The sequence below is a fragment of the Clytia hemisphaerica genome, unplaced genomic scaffold (genome assembly GCF_902728285.1).
Source record: "Clytia hemisphaerica strain Z4C2 unplaced genomic scaffold, Clytia hemisphaerica genome assembly, whole genome shotgun sequence".
Lineage (NCBI taxonomy): Eukaryota > Metazoa > Cnidaria > Hydrozoa > Leptothecata > Clytiidae > Clytia > Clytia hemisphaerica.
The window spans coordinates 938,924-958,098 of NW_027103962.1; the positions used below are offsets into that span (position 1 = coordinate 938,924).

The 19,175-nt window shown below is 34.9% G+C and overlaps 2 protein-coding genes across 2 annotated transcripts; one reads left to right on the forward strand and one right to left on the reverse strand.

Moving 5' to 3' along the window:
* Positions 1 to 852: 852 nt before the first annotated feature.
* Positions 853 to 2,836, reverse strand: LOC136810314 (uncharacterized). Its single transcript, XM_067066878.1, has 2 exons — positions 1,608 to 2,836; positions 853 to 1,258 (listed from the first exon to the last, which is right to left on the reverse strand). The coding sequence occupies exons 1-2, from the start codon at positions 2,795 to 2,797 to the stop codon at positions 979 to 981; spliced, it is 1,470 nt and encodes a 489-aa protein (XP_066922979.1). The 5' UTR covers positions 2,798 to 2,836; the 3' UTR covers positions 853 to 978.
* Positions 2,837 to 10,481: 7,645 nt separating this feature from the next.
* LOC136810337 (uncharacterized) lies at positions 10,482 to 17,831 on the forward strand. Its single transcript, XM_067066894.1, has 4 exons — positions 10,482 to 10,602; positions 10,809 to 10,961; positions 13,673 to 13,719; positions 17,329 to 17,831. Exons 1-4 carry the CDS (start codon positions 10,517 to 10,519, stop codon positions 17,829 to 17,831), a joined length of 789 nt encoding a protein of 262 aa, XP_066922995.1. The 5' UTR covers positions 10,482 to 10,516.
* Positions 17,832 to 19,175: the final 1,344 nt, after the last annotated feature.

The following is a 19,175-nucleotide window of genomic DNA, read 5'->3' on the forward strand; positions in this document are numbered from 1 at the left end:
ATCTTGTGTATCAAGCTAAAAATTGATTTTTAAAAAATTTAAAAGTAATGATTAATAATTTTTTTGAAAACCTGTGAAAGGAAAGGTTGGTGTTCTAGACATTTAAAATTTTTCCTCTGAATGAACTGAAGTCTGAAAAATATTTTTTTGCAAAATATCTTTAAACATACTGCTCAATAGTTTATAAGTAGTAGACTTGTAAACCCATGGAAATTTAGCCTTGGGATAATAAACACATGGGAATTTAGCCTTGGGATAATAAACACATGGGAATTTAGCCTTGGGATAATTAACACATGGGAATTTAGCCTTGGGTTAATTCATTGGGAAATGAATGCAAAAGATGAAACTTACATGCAAATGTCTGGTGTTTCGGTTCCACAATGAATTTTCAACGCAATTTCGTGTGGTCTTTTCGAGATGTGGCATGTCTGCAAATGTATAAAGCTTTCTCAACGTGTGTGGGTTGATTCCCCAATACAAGTTCTCTCCTGTGAGAAGTTTGTAAAACTTTCTATTGGGAGCTGCTCCATCAGATACAACTGCTCTTACATTGAAATCGATGGCAGTGAGCACTCTGATTGCTTCCATTGTGCATGGATACAATTGAGCTGACGTTACACCTAGGGTTGCAAAGTAGCCAAGTGGGTAGATCAATGATGTGAAAATACCACGGACCATGAACACCAAAGCATGGGAGGCTAAGTCTCGATCAATTGCATCAGCTTTTTCGACAGATGCTTGAAAAAGTTGAAGTTCGTCGTTGAGATCACCAAGTTCTATTAACCCTACCAGCTTTCCAGTGCTTCTCTGGTAGACCAAATTGGATTTGATTTGCATTTCATCAAAAAGCAGAACAACTTGCTGGTCCTTTTCCTGGTCAACCTGAGAGAAGATAACATAATAAAAAATGAGTTATTTTTTAGATCAGCACAACATGATGACAAATAAATATCCCAGGGATGCTTTAAATTCTTGTTATCTGAACATGATGACTGGCGTAACAGGGTCAGCAAGATCAAAGAAACTTTTAACTAGCTTGATATAAAATGCATAAAACAAAATTTTGTGAAGGGTGCTTACATTGGTTTCGTCAATTAATCTTTGGATCACATCAGGGTTGAAACCAGACATTGGTTTGGTAAAGTGGGAGTATTTCTGCAGAGTTGATATTGAAGGTAGCTTCATGAAGTTCAGGCTCGTATTAGATATCTGCTTGTAAGCTGCTGGTGACGTGTAATAAATACTTATGCACCACCTAAAATAAAAAAAAATAGCCAATTGATAGATGAAAGCTTTTTGGGAGTACAGCAAAAACTTTGAGATTTTTAGTTTTGGTACACAAGAGGCCAAAGGAAAAATGAACTTATGAAATGCTAAAAAGAGCTACTATTCCCACTGTTTAATCAACGGATTATAAAAACTCCATATACCTTATCATCACTAGACAAAGAATATTATTCAGCAATAAATAGTAGTATGAGTTCAGAGTATGAAATTCCGAATTTTCTCCAAGGTTGACAAATTCAAACATGATCTTTAAGTGTACAAGGACATTGTAGATTTTGAGAATCAATCAAAAAAATCAATTATAATCATGTACTTACCTCAAAATTAATGGGTGCCATCTCATACCTCGGCTATCCTTTTTACTTGCGGCAAGTTTCTGCTGTTCCCAAAGCAACCATTGAGGAGTTTCACAGTCAAACTTGGGATCATTTTTGTTTAGCACATCTAAAAATGTGTCATGCTCTTTATCACTAATGGATACTCCATTTGTTTGTATTTGTTCCTTTATGCGAGTTGACCAACGTGCTAGTTTACGAGCTAAGTTCCTCTTTTCAGCTTGAATATTTGCCATCCTCTCATTCTTTTCCTCATGACTAAGCCAGCGGTAGTTTGTATGAGAATCTGCCTCGGTACTGCTGCGCTTGGTACCAATCCTACTTCTCATCACATAAATCTTCTTAGTGTAAGATTGGCATGCTTCACATGTTTTTTTTGACTTTAATTTAAAAAATGTACATGTTTTTGGCCGAACAAATTCATAGTCTTCTTTTTGTCCAATTCTCTGATGCATATTGCTGGTTTCAATGGTTGCATCTTTGAAAATAGGATTCAGGTCCAAGCGGTGCGCAATGACATCTTGGAACTGACCTATACCATGGCAAACATCATGTACTTCCAAAAATGAAATAAGCAGCTTCAAATCATCGTCTGAAGAAAATTTATTTGGCATTTCATGTATAGATGCTTCCAGACCATAAACGTAGCATTTCCATGAAAAATCTTTGAATAATACAAACCTAATTTTTGTAACAAAATATTCGTTGATGAATTCATTCAAACAAAAGTTTCTAAGGACATTAACTGGTGTGTTGATTGCAATTACTTTCTCGTATCCAAAGTTATTCATTACTGCATCCAAATCTTTTAATTTGAGTGAATGTTTCTCGACTTTGGAGCAATACTCACAATCGGGATGATGAGGCATGAAGAAGTGTGATTCGAAGAATTCCATAATGTCAAGATTTCCTTTGTTGAACTTTGTTTTCAGGGTGTGTACTCGATGCACACATTTTGAGCAAAGCTTTTTGGGATGAACGTTACAGCTCTCAGAAATGGAGTCGATGTTGTAGGCTCGAAAAATCGTTTCTTTCAACTCCTTATCATTAACAGATTTTGCGTTTAAATAGCCCTTCCTCAGGTTTATTTTCTCGCCACAAATACGACAAAGTTTTTGAATAATATCTCTGTGTTCCTTCAGATCAGTATCTTCCACATCCAATAATTCCATTTTGATATAAAACTTTGTTATATTTTATTAGTGTTGTGCTTTTCTAAACAATTATGATTATAATACATATGATATGTGGAATCTCACTTAATCAGAAAAAAATCCTTGACACAACTTATACTTGTGTTTTTAGAATAACTTTCATTAAAATTGAACCATACAAGTATTACTAAGATTCGTCGATCTTATATCAAAAGGAAATCATTAAAGAAAATGGCAGCCATTATTGAAAAAAAATTAAAAACAACAGACTTTAAAAGCTTGTACCTCATGCAAAAATCCATAAAATTACATGAAATAAAAAGTAAATTGAAGGAAATTCTATCAGGAATCCAATCAATATAAACCCATTTTTGACCCTACAAGATTTCCATGAGAATTGCACTTTCTCTCGACCATACTTCAAACCACCATTTTTTTACTTCATCCCTTCACTCTAGACTTGTTGTATTTGTTGTTTTCTTGTTTTTATGACGTAATACCTACCCTGGCCTATCTTCCTCAAAATAAAAAAAAATTGAGGTGATTAAACTATTCAATGACTTTCTATCATGGTTTTTAGTGAGTGAGGTAAAGGATAATCAAGTCGAAAAATTCGATCGCTTCACACGCATCCAGTGAAATTGAACTTTTTTTCATAACGAGGAGTGCGCTATTGAAAAGCCGACAAAGGGCGCGAAATAAATAGAAATTCAAAAGATTTTCTTCCCCATTATATCGGAGAACTTAATCCACCTATTCTAATCCGTTGAGTGTATTTTCCACGAATTGCCACGGCAATTGTTGATACGAGACGAAGGTTTTCCTTACAGATAGTTGGGGAATCAGTACGAACTTCAGTATTGATTTCCTCAAAACCACGAGCGACTAACCTTGCTTTCACAGTGTTGGTGTCCTTGTCAGATTTCTCGGTAATAACCCATCTGGTCGATACTGTCTCTTGACCTTCATTGTCAACCTCTTCATAGACATTGTACTCGGTCCATTTCTCTAGTTCTTTTTGTTTAGCTGCTAATACTTGAGGGTTGTTACTGGAACTGTAAAGGACTTCTTCTTCAACTGGCTGCCATTGAATATTTTCAAAATCAACGCACTTAATAACACCCGACACTAAATTTTTAACATTAAACCAATGTTTATTCTTGCCATTAGCTTTTCCAGCACGATTAACAGCGATAAACCTTTCTTCCTTATTGGTATCTGGGTCAATGAACAAAATTTGTTGTCCAATACGAGGAAGCTGAATTTGTTGAGAGTTACTTTTATTTCTACGATCAGTCTTTTTCTTATCTCCCACCGGATGCGTCGTTTCAACTGTTTGGATCTCTGGTATCTTTTTGTCAGGTTTAGTAAGCTTACGTTCTGCGATCGGGTTTTCAACTGGAATCATAACTGTTTCATTACTAACAATATCGATGTCTAATAGCTCTGGAATGGGTACTTGTGGTTGTTCATCTTCATCTGGTACGATAAGTATCTCCTTTGGTAATGATCCCGACTTTTCCTTATTTGCTTTCGTCAAATGGCATGGACTTACTCGTAGAACACTTCCTCCGTGACGCACAACAACAACTTTTCCGTCAATTCCGATAATGGTACCTGGACCATGCCAGTCCTTGTCTGAATTTCGTTTGTAATAGACTGTATCTCCATTGTTAAACTCTTTCCTCGTCGTTGTTCGTGTTTGACGTGATAACGCTGTTTTGATTCTTTTACTGGATTCAGCTTGGATAAATGCCCTTCTAGCAGAGTGAAGAGCATTCAAATGTTCAGCAACAAATTCACTTGACGTTTTCGTTCGAAGGGCTGGTAACTGAGATGTTAACGTGGACGGAAGATTTGGGTTACGGCCGAAGACTAGTTGATTAGGACTGTATCCCAAGTTGTTGGACAAAGCATTTTTCGCACTTACAGCCCAAACAAGTGCATTCTGTATGGAGCACTGAGTATCAGCAACAATTTTGTGGATCATGTTTCCTAGAGTGGCATTATGTCTCTCGACTACCCCATTTGGCCATGGTGATTCAGCAGCTGTTGAAGCTATCGATACGTCTAAAAGTTCTGCTACGTCACGAAGCAGTTCATTGTTAAACTCTCCTCCATTGTCAGCAAAGATTGATTGTGGTGAACCGAAAATAGCAACCCAGTGTTTCAAGATTTCGTCAACTATCACCTCCTTGTGTTTAGATTTGATGACGGACGCCGCAGAGTAGCGAGTAAACAAATCGATCATATGAAAAATAATGTACTTTTTATCGTTAATTGTGATGAACTTTAAATCCATTGCAAGGCAACCATTAAATTCTTTGGAAAGCGATAACGATACGACAGGTCTGGCTCTGGCTTTTCGGTAACGGGTACAAACATCACATTCCTCTGTAACTTGATCGATAAGTCCCAATAACTCGTCATCTTTGATTTCTGCATCTTTTACGATAGTTTTCAGTTTTGTGGAATCAACAGGATGTCCAAACTGTTTATGCAGCTTAACAGCAATAGACTTTTTCTCCTCTTTCGACTTTGTGTTTAAATCATTTATTGTAAGATATAACTCAATTGGTGCTTCAGGTTCGATATTACGATTGACAAGAATCTGCTTTGGCGAAATAGGAATACAATAATGTCCGCTTGAAGTGTGTTGAAAGTTTTATCTCTGTACCGAAAAGAGTTATCGTGTCTTTAACAAAATCAAGTTGTCCACCGGCTTCCTTTATACTATGCTTGGAAAGTAAGAGAGGTACCTCACAGTCGACTACATCTGTAAGGATATGCCCTGGTTTTCCACCGATGTTAATAGGAATGTTTACTTTCTTCAATGATTGATAAACTTGACTAGGACCGAATTGATACGACTTCTTACTTTTTGTTTCTGTTACGTCTTCGCGATTTGGTAACGAATCGAGATAGCAATTTAACCAATTCTTTCCGCATACATTTGAAGGGCACCCTGGATCAATAACTGCACAACTTAATGTTTCTGATACCATCTGCTCAAGAAAACATAACTCGACTCTACTTTCTTGCGTAAATAACTGGATTTTCAAATGTTGTAATGATAAGTCCTTTTTATCTGCATCCGGACAGTCACGGTAGTAATGATAGATTGAACCACAAGTTTTACAACGAGTAGGGTTACCATTTTCATCTGGACAGTTTCTATAACGAGTTGATGACTGTGCTTGAGGAGCGCGACTGTCCTCTTGACGGGATCCTCGATAGTTAGCTCCTCCACGTCCACGAAATCGATTAACTCGAAAATTTCGTCCTCGATTAGCAGAATAATTGTTACGAGAATAATATGCTTGTTCATTTTCAACTAAAATATCTGATGTATCTTCAGTCGTTTTATCATCAGTCGTACACGAATCGTAAATAGCTTTAAACTGCCGTTTCATATCATCATACTTCAGTTCTGCAATAGTGGCTCTGGCTAAATCACGTTTACTCTTTGGTAAATTAGCATTTTTCAACAATTGATAAGCTAGTACTGGCGATGGTAACTCAATCTTATAAGTTTTCAGTTTATGATTGAGTTGTTCAAACTGATTGATATATTCTGCGATATTCATACTCGTATCTCTTTGAAACGTTTCGAATTGTTCGTATGCAGTAAACATTGCCTGATCTTTCGACACTGCATAGAGTTCTCTCAATTTGGTTATAAGCACATCTAAACCCTCTTCGACATTCAGCTGTTCTTTCGTTAATGTTGCACATGCTTGGCGAACCTTTGGGGATAAACTGAGATACAACACAGGTCCCTGTTTTGTTTTAGCTAAATCAGTTACTAACTGCCACATTTCAATTTCATGTAACCAATGTTCAAAGTCTCCATCTTCGGAGAACGGGGGCAATCCATACTTTTGCCCTATCGAAACAACACCTGCCATTTTCAACAATTAACCACTTTAGTTTATACTTTTATAACAACCAAAGTTCATAAACTTTATCACACTTTAGTAACCAACCAATAATATCTTTACTGCAAAACCACCGAATGCTGCTACCATGTAAATTGGTTGTTACTCACCATTCACAATAGTTGGACATCAACCAATAGGATCACTTCTTTATTTAATTATTCGACTAGAAGAACAATGTTAACACCGAATCCGATATTGTACATCCAATTACGCTCCCAAAAATATATAATAATCCTTGTCTAATCTCGATCACAATACACAGTTTCAAATCTGAGTTTGTTTTTTAGCTTTTTTGCCTTTGTTTAGCCCCTTGACTTATCTCTTTTTGTTTCTTTCGTTTTTGACACAGGTCTCTCATTGATAACAGTATCTATTATACTTGTATATAATTAATTTGTATATATTGTATATTTACTGACGCAGACTAACTTGTATAAATATGAATAATAATAATAAAAAATAAAAATTGTTATGGTTTATGAACTGGAACTGGGGGCGAAAAATTAATGCAATTTTGGGACATGCATTAAGTTACCCGAGGAATTAATTGAGTAAATACTTTTTATCAGTTTTTAGAAGACCATATAATTTTTTCCAGTATGATTCGGCCAATATTTGGTCAAAATAAATAAACATACAGGAGGGGATAAACGTACAGGCGGGAAAATTCTTCAAAATAAATATAAACGTACAGGTCCTAATGTAATCATTGAGTTTTATAAAGCCCGAAGGGCTAGAGTAGAATCTCTAACCTTTCTCAGGCAAGAAAAAGTGAAGCCTTAAAAAATGCGCTGTATTTTTGACGACAGATTGAATCTAGCAATCCCTTTGTTTACGATTGATATTTTTTTCGACATTTAGCGGTAAATTTTAGTTTCAATCTGTCATTTGTGTAAAAACCAGGCGAGCCGCTCCAGGCCGCGCAACTTTGGTAGGATTTGTTGGCTTCAAATCCTACCAAAGAGATTGACTTCTTCTACTTCATAGGTCTTAATAAGGTGCGTACAGGCGGGAAATTTGACACAAAAATGAACGTATATGTACGTTTATTAGGCACCCTAGAGTATATGCATAAATACAGGAACAAAAAAAAACATGGTTGGATTTAGTTGGAAAAAATATGCAAAACATATGCAAACTCGATTCTAGGATAATTGCCCCCAGATAATTGCCCTCCAGGACAATTACCCCCCTAAAAAATAAATTCCCAAAAACAATTACCTTCAACACAATTCTTGATTGTTACAGATAATCTTTTTGACTAGTTCTCTTTATTCTTTAAAACTGCATTTAAGAATGCTGTATGAAAGTGTATGAAAGGATGCTGTTAATTGTATCATTTTTCCAAAAGCCGCTTTCTATTTGAAAGTGCAGGAGAAAAGAGTCTGCATCATACAACCACTTTAAAACAAACATGTGTGACCAAAAATTAATTCTCGTGAATAAAGAGCCAACCCAAAAATATGCAATGAATTTTCTCATAAAAAAGTGTTTACCATGAAATTCACATGGACTACAATAAATTGTCCTTTCTGTAAAATATCACGGTTAAAATTAAGGACAACTTTATTGTCCTTTTTTGGGACCCAAGAACGTAAAAAGTGGGCCATTTTACTATTAGGAGTTAAAACAACCATTCAGCTTTAGTTTAAACTAGGTTTGGTATAGACTAAGCTTAAATGGCCCTTTCTAGGACCATTTAACCCCCTGGAGTGATTTTAACCATCTTTTACCCTTTCTAATGTTAATATAGAGTTTTTCTGAGATTTTCCCTAATTTTTTATGTAATTTGGGCAAGTTATTACAAAAACCTTATTTTAAGCCATTTTTAGCATGGTGCATGATTTGTACCTTCTTATTGACAGTGTCTTATTATATTATATTATCCTATTTTAAAGGCATAGCATTTTCTATTTTGGTGCCATCATAAAAATCCACTAAGAATTACACACACCAAACTTTCAAAACAAGCAAATTGAAAGCAGTTGAAAGCAGTAATTATGACGTCCTACTTTTGCTCCCTTTCAAGAAAATATTAAAACCCCCATTTCGATATACGAGGTCATAGTTCCGCCCCCCCCCTTCCTTAAGCGGGGGATGACACCATCCGAAAAATGAAGAAGGGGGGGGGGCTTACATATAAATTGAGGATTATATTCAAGCACTGTTATGAAATTTGATCTTCATGAAAGAAGTTTTCTGATAGAGTAGTCAAAAAGAAGAAAGAAGTTTATTATTTCGCTTTCTCTCTGTAAAGATATTTCACATATATTTGTTACAATCATGGTCGAAATAGAATGAGAATTCCGGTTATTTTAACGTTTTTCAAGAATTAAAGTTCTGGCGAGAAAGTCGATTTTGGGCTATCTCTTTAACTTAATCGAATATTTCAATTTGGGAGGGGTTGGCAGACTTCCAGGCTATATTCTGAGCCTTATTGGACTATTTTTGAACTTTTGGATTATGAGACCCTAAGGTCCTAAGTCTTAAGTCTAGTGTTAAAACTCAGAGTTAAAACTCTACCCTTCAAACCTACTTTAGAGCACTTACAAATCGATTGTGGTTTCAAAACACCCCGGTGGATTTCCCTTTTTTCTCAAATATTACGACCATGATTGTAGCTATTTTTGTCCAAACTCCTTGGAGATGGGGGATGGGTATGGGGGGGATGCCAAGAAGGGGGTGGGGGTCAGACGCCTTTCCGCACTATGAATGTCCAGTGCAACACATTAGTAAAAACAACTAGTCTTTTTCCACAGGACGTTCAGATCCAATGTTTTGATTTGAAATATGAAGTCATTTTGATGTGCTCTTCCCTGGGGGAATAATCTACCACCGGCCTTGTAAGGATTATTCTTGTACCTTCACTGCTATTTTTTCAGCTCGAGTTTATGTCTAATGTTATGGGTGCTTGTTCTAAGAGATGAGTGGATAAAGTTATTTCTAGTTTTCAAGAGAAGCAAAATTAATATGTCTTCTTCAAGATTGCACTTTAACATAATGTCAGTTTTTATACATGTAAGTTTTATATTAATAATATATTTTTGCATAGGTTTTGTATATTCTCCTTTGAAATTTGACCACAAGAAATTCGCCATCATTTTTGCATATGATTCAAGATCGCAGAAGGAAATGCAAAAAGTTCTATTCTGCCAAAATTTCTGCCTATAAGGTTCTTATGGCCCTGAAGTTGATTTAGAGCACATTTAAAATAAATTGGTGCGTTTGAATGAATATGTAGTGTAATTATGGAAAGGAAAAGTATTGACAAATTTGAAAAAAACTAAAACTGATGTTAAGGAAAAAAGTAAAGAAAACTTTTGTTAATTATGGTAAATAATTACAAATTTTTGGTGTTTTTGTTTTAAAAATAACTGATACAGCCTATGCCTTAGCCTCGATAAAAACATGCGAAATTGAGTTCAAAGTATAGCATGTTATAATTTTAGTACTCTGGCCAACTTGGTGTAAACCAGTACCAGACCCTAAAATTCAACCCAAACCAACGAAATTATCAGTAGCCTTTGTTGACCTTTTGACCTAAGAAGGTCCTATCGTACAACAAACAGAGCAAGCAACACACCACAAACAATGCCTATTTTCAGGTATTTTGCCCAATATGGTGCATAAGGAAGTAGGTTGAATGTTGATTTTTCAGCAAAAACTACCGCTATGATTATGGGAATTGAATATTTGCAAAATTATTTCATCTAGCAAATGGAGAAAGGCATTATCTGTTTCTATTCTTAAATCTAATTCTTAGATCTAATTTTTAAAACAATTAACCAAAAAAAATATGGAAAAGAAAAGCTTCAATCAATTACTCAAAGATTTGGAAGGATGCAAAGATGTGACACCGATTATCAAGGCACAGAAAAGCACGTAAGATCTACAAACATCTTTGTTCTAAATGTTTAAGTGGTCGATTTTCTATTGTTCTTGTATTTACTAGGAGTTTTAGGATTTTCTCCAACTTTATCAATTTCTACGTGAAAACTTGAAGTATAAAGAATACCATATTCCTTGAAGAAAGACACTTGAGGTATTTTCTACATTTATTTTTAGATTTAGATTTTTGTGTTTTTTAGGCTTCTACGCTATGAGGAAATCAACGAGATGCTTCGACAATTTTTGGAGCTTTCAAATAATACACAATCAATGCTACTTGAGAATTACATAGCACATACCAAAACATTAATTGAGCTGAAGAAAGATTTAGAAATCTCATTTCGAAGGATAAGGTATGTAATGATTCAATTCAATAGCGCCCTCGTACTCTTAGGTTCCAAATAAACGCCCCTCCCGCTTGTTAATTTTTCGAAAATTTTCCAACCCACCCGGACCTTATTAGGACCCCCTGTTTATTAATTCTGAAGAATATTTTCAGCTGTCAAAGAGAAGGCCCCTTATTTTGCTGTAGCCTGATTTTAGCCTATATTTATCTTATTTTGGGGTTTTTAGAAGTACAATTTCCATCTCCCCCGCAATTAGGTCCCTCCTGTTTATTAAAATCTCGAAAATTTTCCACCTCCCCCGCCCCCTTTAATTTGAAACCTAAGAGTATGTTGATTACAGGTTCATTTACTTATTGGGGAAATTCTCTTTTGTCATATTTAGGGGAAATGAGTATTTTTCGCGATTGACTTGGTATTTTTCTCTGATGTTTTGCACAACGATGTAAAATAGTAATGTTTAAAAAATCTGATGGAGCCCAATCTTCAAAAGAAAATATTTTTGGGCTAATTTGGGCTAAAAACTACCTTAAAATAGCGTTTTTTTTGGATTTTTTGCACAATCGCCTCATATTATTTCTTCCTGATTTTTTATGCAATGATACAAAATGAAAATCCTCAAAATATGACAGATTTATGAAAGATAAAATGTTTGATACGTAGGCAAATTTAGGCCGGAATTTTTTTCAAATTTGTTTCATTGGAATTTGTTGATCCATCTTTACAGGAAAGGAAGGGTTGTTTATGTTTGTGTCTTGAAACTTAGTCTGGTTTGATTTCCAAAAATATGTGTTTTTTGTATAATGGGGCTCCTCACCTTACCGAAGGTTGATATCACTTGGGTATTACTTCTATTAAACTTTTTGTTTGCTTAATTGAGCTAAGTGCATTTTTTTGCAATTATACATGAACTAGGTATAAAGAAAAGAAACATAAACATAAACATTTAACTCGAAAAATCAACTTGCATCCTAAATTTATATTCTCATCACCTTCATGCATGCACTGGTCGACATCTTGTCTCTTGTCTTTATTCCCTCATTCTTACTTGTTAAAAACAAACAAATTCCAATGAGACAAATTTGAAAAAATTCTGGCCTAAATTTGCCTATCAAACATTTTATCTTTCATAAATCAACACACGAAATGCCTTCTATTGTGTACATTAAGAAAACAATAATCACATTCTTTATTTAATTTATAGAAGTGTATTTCTCAGGTCTATTGACCTCTATGAAACAATCTTACATCTTTACAATTTATAGATCTTATCTTTCCATTCGTTTGTCAATTCTAGTTTGAATTTCCCTACGGACGGTGCATTTACAACATTGGTTGCCAAACTGTTCCAAGTATCAATGCTCCTATAGTAAAGTGAATTCGTTTGGTATCCTCTAATGCCGTCTTCAGCGAAATTCCTCTTTAATTCGAGATTGTGCTTACGTTGAGGTCGATTTCGAAGAACGAGTTTCTGACATAGGGAAGATTTATCATAGACATTAAGATGTTTATATACTTCCACCATGTCCCCGATTTTACGCCGGATCTTGAGGCTGGGTAGGTTCATGACTTGTAAACGTTCTTCATATGAATGGTTTCTATAACCACCGACAAGTCTTGTGGCCCTACGTTGGACACTTTCAATTGCATCAGAGTGTTTGATCAGTCGTGGAGACCAAACAGCTTGCGCGTACTCAAGGTGAGGTCTCACAAATGTAATGAAAAGTGTGCGGAGCATCTCGGGAGAAAGGAAGTCGAAGCTTCTATTAATCAATCCAACGATCGAGTTACCCTTCTTGATCTTGGTGTAGATGTGTTCTTCGAAATTCAATTCACTATCAATAATCACTCCAAGATTCTTCTCTTGATTAACATGTTCTAGGACAGAGCCAGCGATCTCGTAAGGATGTGCATGTTGAATGTTCCAGAATTTCCCTAGTGTCAACACGTGGCACTTGTCAGGATGGAATTTCAACAACCAGTCACCAGACCACTTTTCCATTGCCTCGATATCGTGCTGAAGTCTAATTGCATCTTCAGCGTTATTTATTTCTTCAACAAGCTTTGTGTCATCGGCAAAGAGAAACATTTCTGAGTTGGTAACTTCAGCTAGATCATTGATGTAAATAACGAAAAGGAGTGGACCTAAGACACTTCCTTGTGGTACACCACTTTGCACCTGGCATTTCTTAGATAACTGTCCATTGACCTTCACATATTGGTAACAATCGGACAAAAATGCTTTCATCCAACCAAGTACCCTTCCTCTGATACCATACGCTTCGAGTTTTCTTAGTAATCTGCGATGTGGAACGGTGTCAAATGCCTTTGCGAAGTCGAAATAGATTACGTCAACAACCTTATCATTGGATATCGAGTCTGCACATTTGTCTAAGTAGTGAAGTAGTTGTGTCACTGTCGATCGTTTACCCATGAACCCATGTTGTTTGGTTGATAGCAATTTCTCATTCGTGAGGTGTTCCATTATTTGTTTCTTTAGGATTCTTTCCATTACTCTACACGCAACTGATGTTAAACTAACGGGCCTGTAATTTTCTGCAAGGTTCTTTTTTCCTTTCTTGTAGATCGGGGACACATTATTGCGATTACAATTCATTGGAAAAGTTTTTTCAATGGCAATGACGATTCGGGAATAAGAGCTTCAGTTCAATACATTTAGAATTGTACATTAAAGAGATTTTTTCATTTCTTTCATACAGGGCGCTGAAAACGAAATTGAATGTTGAATATCCAGACGCATTTGAAGGTAAGTTTCCACCCGCTCTCTATGACTTGTATTCAAGCCAGATTGACAGTATAAAAAGTCTGTTCTAAATCGCTATGAAAAATAACATTGGAAGATCATCAATATTAAAAATCGCGCGTTTCGTCAGTTGATTGTTCTATTGTTTTACATAGTATAGATCATTACTTTAAGACGCGGAAAAAATTACTTTAAGCGGAAACAAGTTTAGAGGAAAGAAACGAATGTTTCACATTTCTTATGGAAAAAAGAGATACTTTTCATTGCTCAGCACTCAGCTTCATATATGTATAGATTGGCTTTAAAATGTTCTACTGAAATTTTCTTCAGATTAGAGTAGTAAATTTATGATATGCTCCACCTATACTGATAAAAGTTTAAATCATGGTTTTTAGTAAGTAAGTGTCTACCCCTATATCAGGCTCGCATTATATTGTTCTTAGAAAATAGAGACATTGCTTGGGTACAAAAAATGAGCCTGTAAATGCTTATAATAGACCAGCGTCCGAGATTCAGAAAAGGCCTTAAAATAGTTTTCGTATGGCTCCCCTTAGATCAGGGCAAATTATTGATATTATGCTCCTAATAGGGTGTAGAATTGACAAAAAGAATTTGCCCTTCAAATCTCCTGCAGTTTTCGAGTGAATCGATTTTTAGTTAATCGATAGAACTTATCAGAGTTCATTTTCGATCATTTTCGATGTTCCGATCTTAAGATATTTCATTTGGGTAGGCAAATATGCTGAAAAACTGCAAAAACTCAGCAAAAAATATCGATGATTTTCAATATTTAAACCAAAATATCTCGAGATCTAGACATCGAAAACTGACAAACCATACCATTTTTGGATACTACTAATACAAGGCTATCCAGCTGTGAGAAAGATTTTTTAATAATGCTGACGTCATCGGAAAACGCCAAAAACGTCGATTTTTCCCCTTAAAAATGCCATTTCTCGGCACCAGGTGGTCGAAGTTAAACAAATAACCCCATTATTCTTTATCTACTTTTCACGCTGAATCCGTTGGTAGTCTCGGATATTTGATTTTCAGACTTCGAAAAAACCGTTATTAATTGGGGAATAAGTTCTATCGATTAACTAAAAATCGATTCACTCGAAACCTGCAGGATATTCGAAGGGCAATTTTTTTTTTGTCAATTCTACACCCTATTAGGGGCATAATATCAAAAATTTGCCCTGATCTAAGGGATGCCCTACGAAGTGACACAATTCACTACCTCGGCCGCTGGTCTGTAAACGTTGTGCTTATAGAAGAAAAACTATTTCTCAACGCAAATTTTTTTTTAGAATTATTTACCTGCCTTTTGTATAGTTTTCGGATTCTGGTCAATGAATTGAGAATCAAAAAAATCTTAATTTCTTAAAGGCCCATTTAGAATGGCCTATATTCCAAAATATGTAAAATATATATAGGCCTTCAATATATTTTCGCCTCGAGTACACTTAGAAATAATCTAAACTTGGTTCCCTTTGCAATAGGTTTATTATTTTCCCGATATATAGACTTGTAAGTAAATTTGAAAGATTATCTACAAGAAAAATATGACGGTTATAGTAATAGTAGACTTTTTGGAAAGAAATTTAACCGATGAACAGAAAAGTAGAAATGTATGAAAATTTTTTCAGTTTTAAGCTGTCGTAAGGATTAATTTCATCATGATTAAGCATATGGTGCCTAACTTCGAAAATGTCTTAAATATGACCAATTCCTGTTGTAATTTTCTTTCTGTATAACAGCGCATGAACAGTTTCTATTTTGGTTCTCTTTCTTTCTTTTGGTCAATTTTGAAAATAAAATATTTCTTAAAGAATCATGTAAAAGGAAGAAAACAAAATATTTTGTACATGGAAAATTGGAAAGCTGTTGTCTATTGAGAAAAAACTTTTCACCGTAACATAACACTAGAAATCACTGTAAATTTTTTTTTGCTATTTTCTCTGGTGCCTGGTGTTAATGGATCAGCCACTCTAAATTTATCTTGAGTTTCAGTTTATGACTAGTTGTTAGAATTGATGAACAACAACATGACAAAAATGACATTCGACAACTCAACAACCAGTCAGACAAACTCCACTTCGACAATCGATGCAGATGACTCTTTGAGGAACTCCGTCTTGTCTGTCAATTGGTTGACCTTGGTATACGTTCTATCCTCAAACACCTTGCTTATTTACGGGCTGATCAAAAGTAAAGGCAATAAGAAACTTAAACTTACAATGTCGAAACGATTGTTCATTTATTTGTCGATTGTTGATATGTTAACAGCAGCTTCAACGGTGGTTCAAACCAATATATATTTGTTCGGTCTTCCTCGTCTTTGGTTTACAATCGTTACTGTGTTAACCCATGGCCTACATTTCATGGGTTGTTTGGCCTTCGTCACGATCACTGTCTTACGATATCTTTCTTTACGTAACCCTTTGAGAATAGTGTCTAGTCGATCGATCATTATTGTAATTCTAATCGAGATTGTACTCGCAACGCTTCACGGAATCGCAAGCTGTTTTTTCGCGATACAGTGGAAAATTTTAAAAATTGAATTCGTCGCAGCAATCTATTGGTTTGTGACATTTTTCATAATGATTCTTATATTGTTGATTTCGAACTTTTTGTCATTTGGACATTTAAAAGAACCAGTAATCAAATTACAGATGCGAAAGCCAAACAGTAAATATATGAAACCGAGTGATAGTCTTAACGCAGTTATTGATGCTAACATCGGAGTAGAACCATTAAGACATTTAACTTTATCTGGACAAAATATCAAAAAGAAGAAACACGCCATAAAAACCCTCTGTTACATTACGACATCATATATTGTATTCAATTTACCTTTGATGGTATTTATGATAGTCAACTTACATTTTCAGAACAATTTTGAAACCAAGACAGCTTTTCGATACTGGGTTGGATTGCTGTATTATCTGGTGTTGATAAATACAGGGAATAATGCTGCCATTTATGTTGTGCGTTCGAAAGAGTTGCGAATATTCTACAAAAAGAAAATAAAGAATTTGAAGATCAAATCTAAATACTCCATTACAACTCGAACAGAGAAAGGTGCTCCTAATACTCGAGAAAGCCCATTGTAAATATTAAAGTGTGATATTTCATTTACATTTTATAAGAATTTGACGAATTAAAAAGTCTTCCCTTTGTATTAGATTTTCTTAGTCATGAGTAATTTATATTAACAGGTTTGAACTAATTAGCATTTTGGTCTGTAAATTACACACTATAAACAAATAAAAGAAGGATTAAAACTTTCACCTAATTTTTAGTGTGTAGGACAATAGTTACCTGCTCTAAGTATCGTTTTTTCGCAAAGTTTTATATCAAGATTTCTCAAATTTTAGGTAACTTTTTTAGATCGTTCACAGTTATCGAGCACTCTTTTAAACAGTTTTCATTAACAATATATATAAACTGTTTACTATCAACTGGGTAGAATCTTTAGGTATATAATCAGAACTTTGAGTTTCAAAAAAGTGTTTTACTTCTTTTACCTCCAACCCAAACATAATACGGTTCAACGACTGCTACCCATAATTTTTCTGCCATTTCATTTCAAAATATTTGCTATTATAGCCACATCGGCAGCAATAAAGGAACTGGAAGAAATCAACAGACATTTCCAAGAGGACGACAAAGACGCTACAATAACCAGTACAGTTGATGAAGATAATTCCATTGATATTTCAGAAATTGATTCTCAGCATCCTCAAAATAAAGAAGATATGTTATTAAGGACAGATAAAGGTTACCAAGACAAAGACCTGGTAACAACAGAACGTAATGAGAATATAACATCAATAAATGAAGAAACGGTCTCCAATGATGATAATCCTCAAAATGATAATGATGATGATATTCTTCAAAATGATAATAATGATGATATAACCAATACGACCTCTTCACCAGAGACGTCAGATAGTAAAGAAAGATTCGAAAACGATGACTGTTGTAAATCTGGCGACATTAATAAAGAGAAACAGCTATTAAATGCAAAACCAACTGAAACTGAAGTAGCAGATGCTACTTCGGTGAGTACTAGTTGTGATGAAAGTGATATACCTGGTAAAGGATCGTAGCGAGAAAGTCGCTTATGGGCTATTTGTTAAATTTTAACCGTAGTATAGTAACCTGAATATTGTTGGACGACCAGATGAATGTCGACGACGACATGGAATTGCTAAGACCACAGTCCTTATAAAAAGCACTGGTCTAGAAGCTTATTGTTTTAACTTTTTGTTAGCCTTTTCCTTTGTTATTATAAAAAAGTAAAAATCGATTTGCTCAGTTTTTGATCACGTTACCAAGTACTCCTCTTGGGATTGGTTTAAGATTTAATCACATGATCAATAAGTGAGCAAAACAAACTAATTTCTCAACGCAAGTCCAAGTAAGAAACAATGGAAAGAAACAAACGGCTTCCAGACCGGGGTTTTTTATACGGACTATGCTATGGCGTTCAAACCATGGCACCGCACTGCGGGATGGAGCTTTGTTCTCTAGAGGACCACAGTGCAGTTCCTAATTGATATGTTGAAGGCACTGTCTTTAAGAAGAATAGTGTGAACATTTTTGCTCTGGAAAGTGGCCATGAAAACTCCGGGAATGAAAGGTTTAAATCATGAAATTGATATTTCTGGTAATACAATAAGTGCTGTATGATTTTTTTTTTTTGCAAAAAACTTTCGATCTTTGCTATCTTAATTGTTTGGCTTCTTTTCCCAAATGAGCTTACTGTTTAAATTTTCGTGAATAAATTTCCATCCCTGCGACTTTGGCGAAATTTTAAGTCAATTCTCAAAAGTAAATGTACCTTAAGGGAAGAATTTTTCGCGAGAAGAAATTTTCGCGGAATTTAATTTCGCGAATCAGAGTTTCAAAATGGCAAATTTCGCGGAATTTAATTTCGCGAATGAGCCGATTTTAAAAGTTTCACGGAATTTAATTTCGCGATTGAGAAGAATTTACCAACTTAGATTAACTTTGACGCATCACGGAGGTGTTTGTATTTGTTTATATTTGATAAAAAAATACACGTTATAATGCTTAAAAATCAATCGTGTCCATCTTTTTTGGTAATACCTGGTCAAAAACAACAAAATAAAAGAAGAAGAAAAAAAGACCAATTTCGCAGAATTTAATTTCGCGATTTACACCCAAATTCGCGAAATTAAATTCCGCGAAAATTTCTTCTGCGAAAATTTCTTCTCGCGAAAATTTCTTCCCTTAAGGTATCCGATCCTTCTAAAAGAACGACCGTTTCAATCTGTATCAGGAAGTATTTTCAGAATAAAAAATCGTTTTCGTTTGATAAAACTTCCATTTATCCCAATGATTAAAATGTTTTATATAAAATTTTCCAGTTATATTTCTATAATTTCATAATATATACAATTAAAAAAAAAAGTGCTTATTAATTTTCA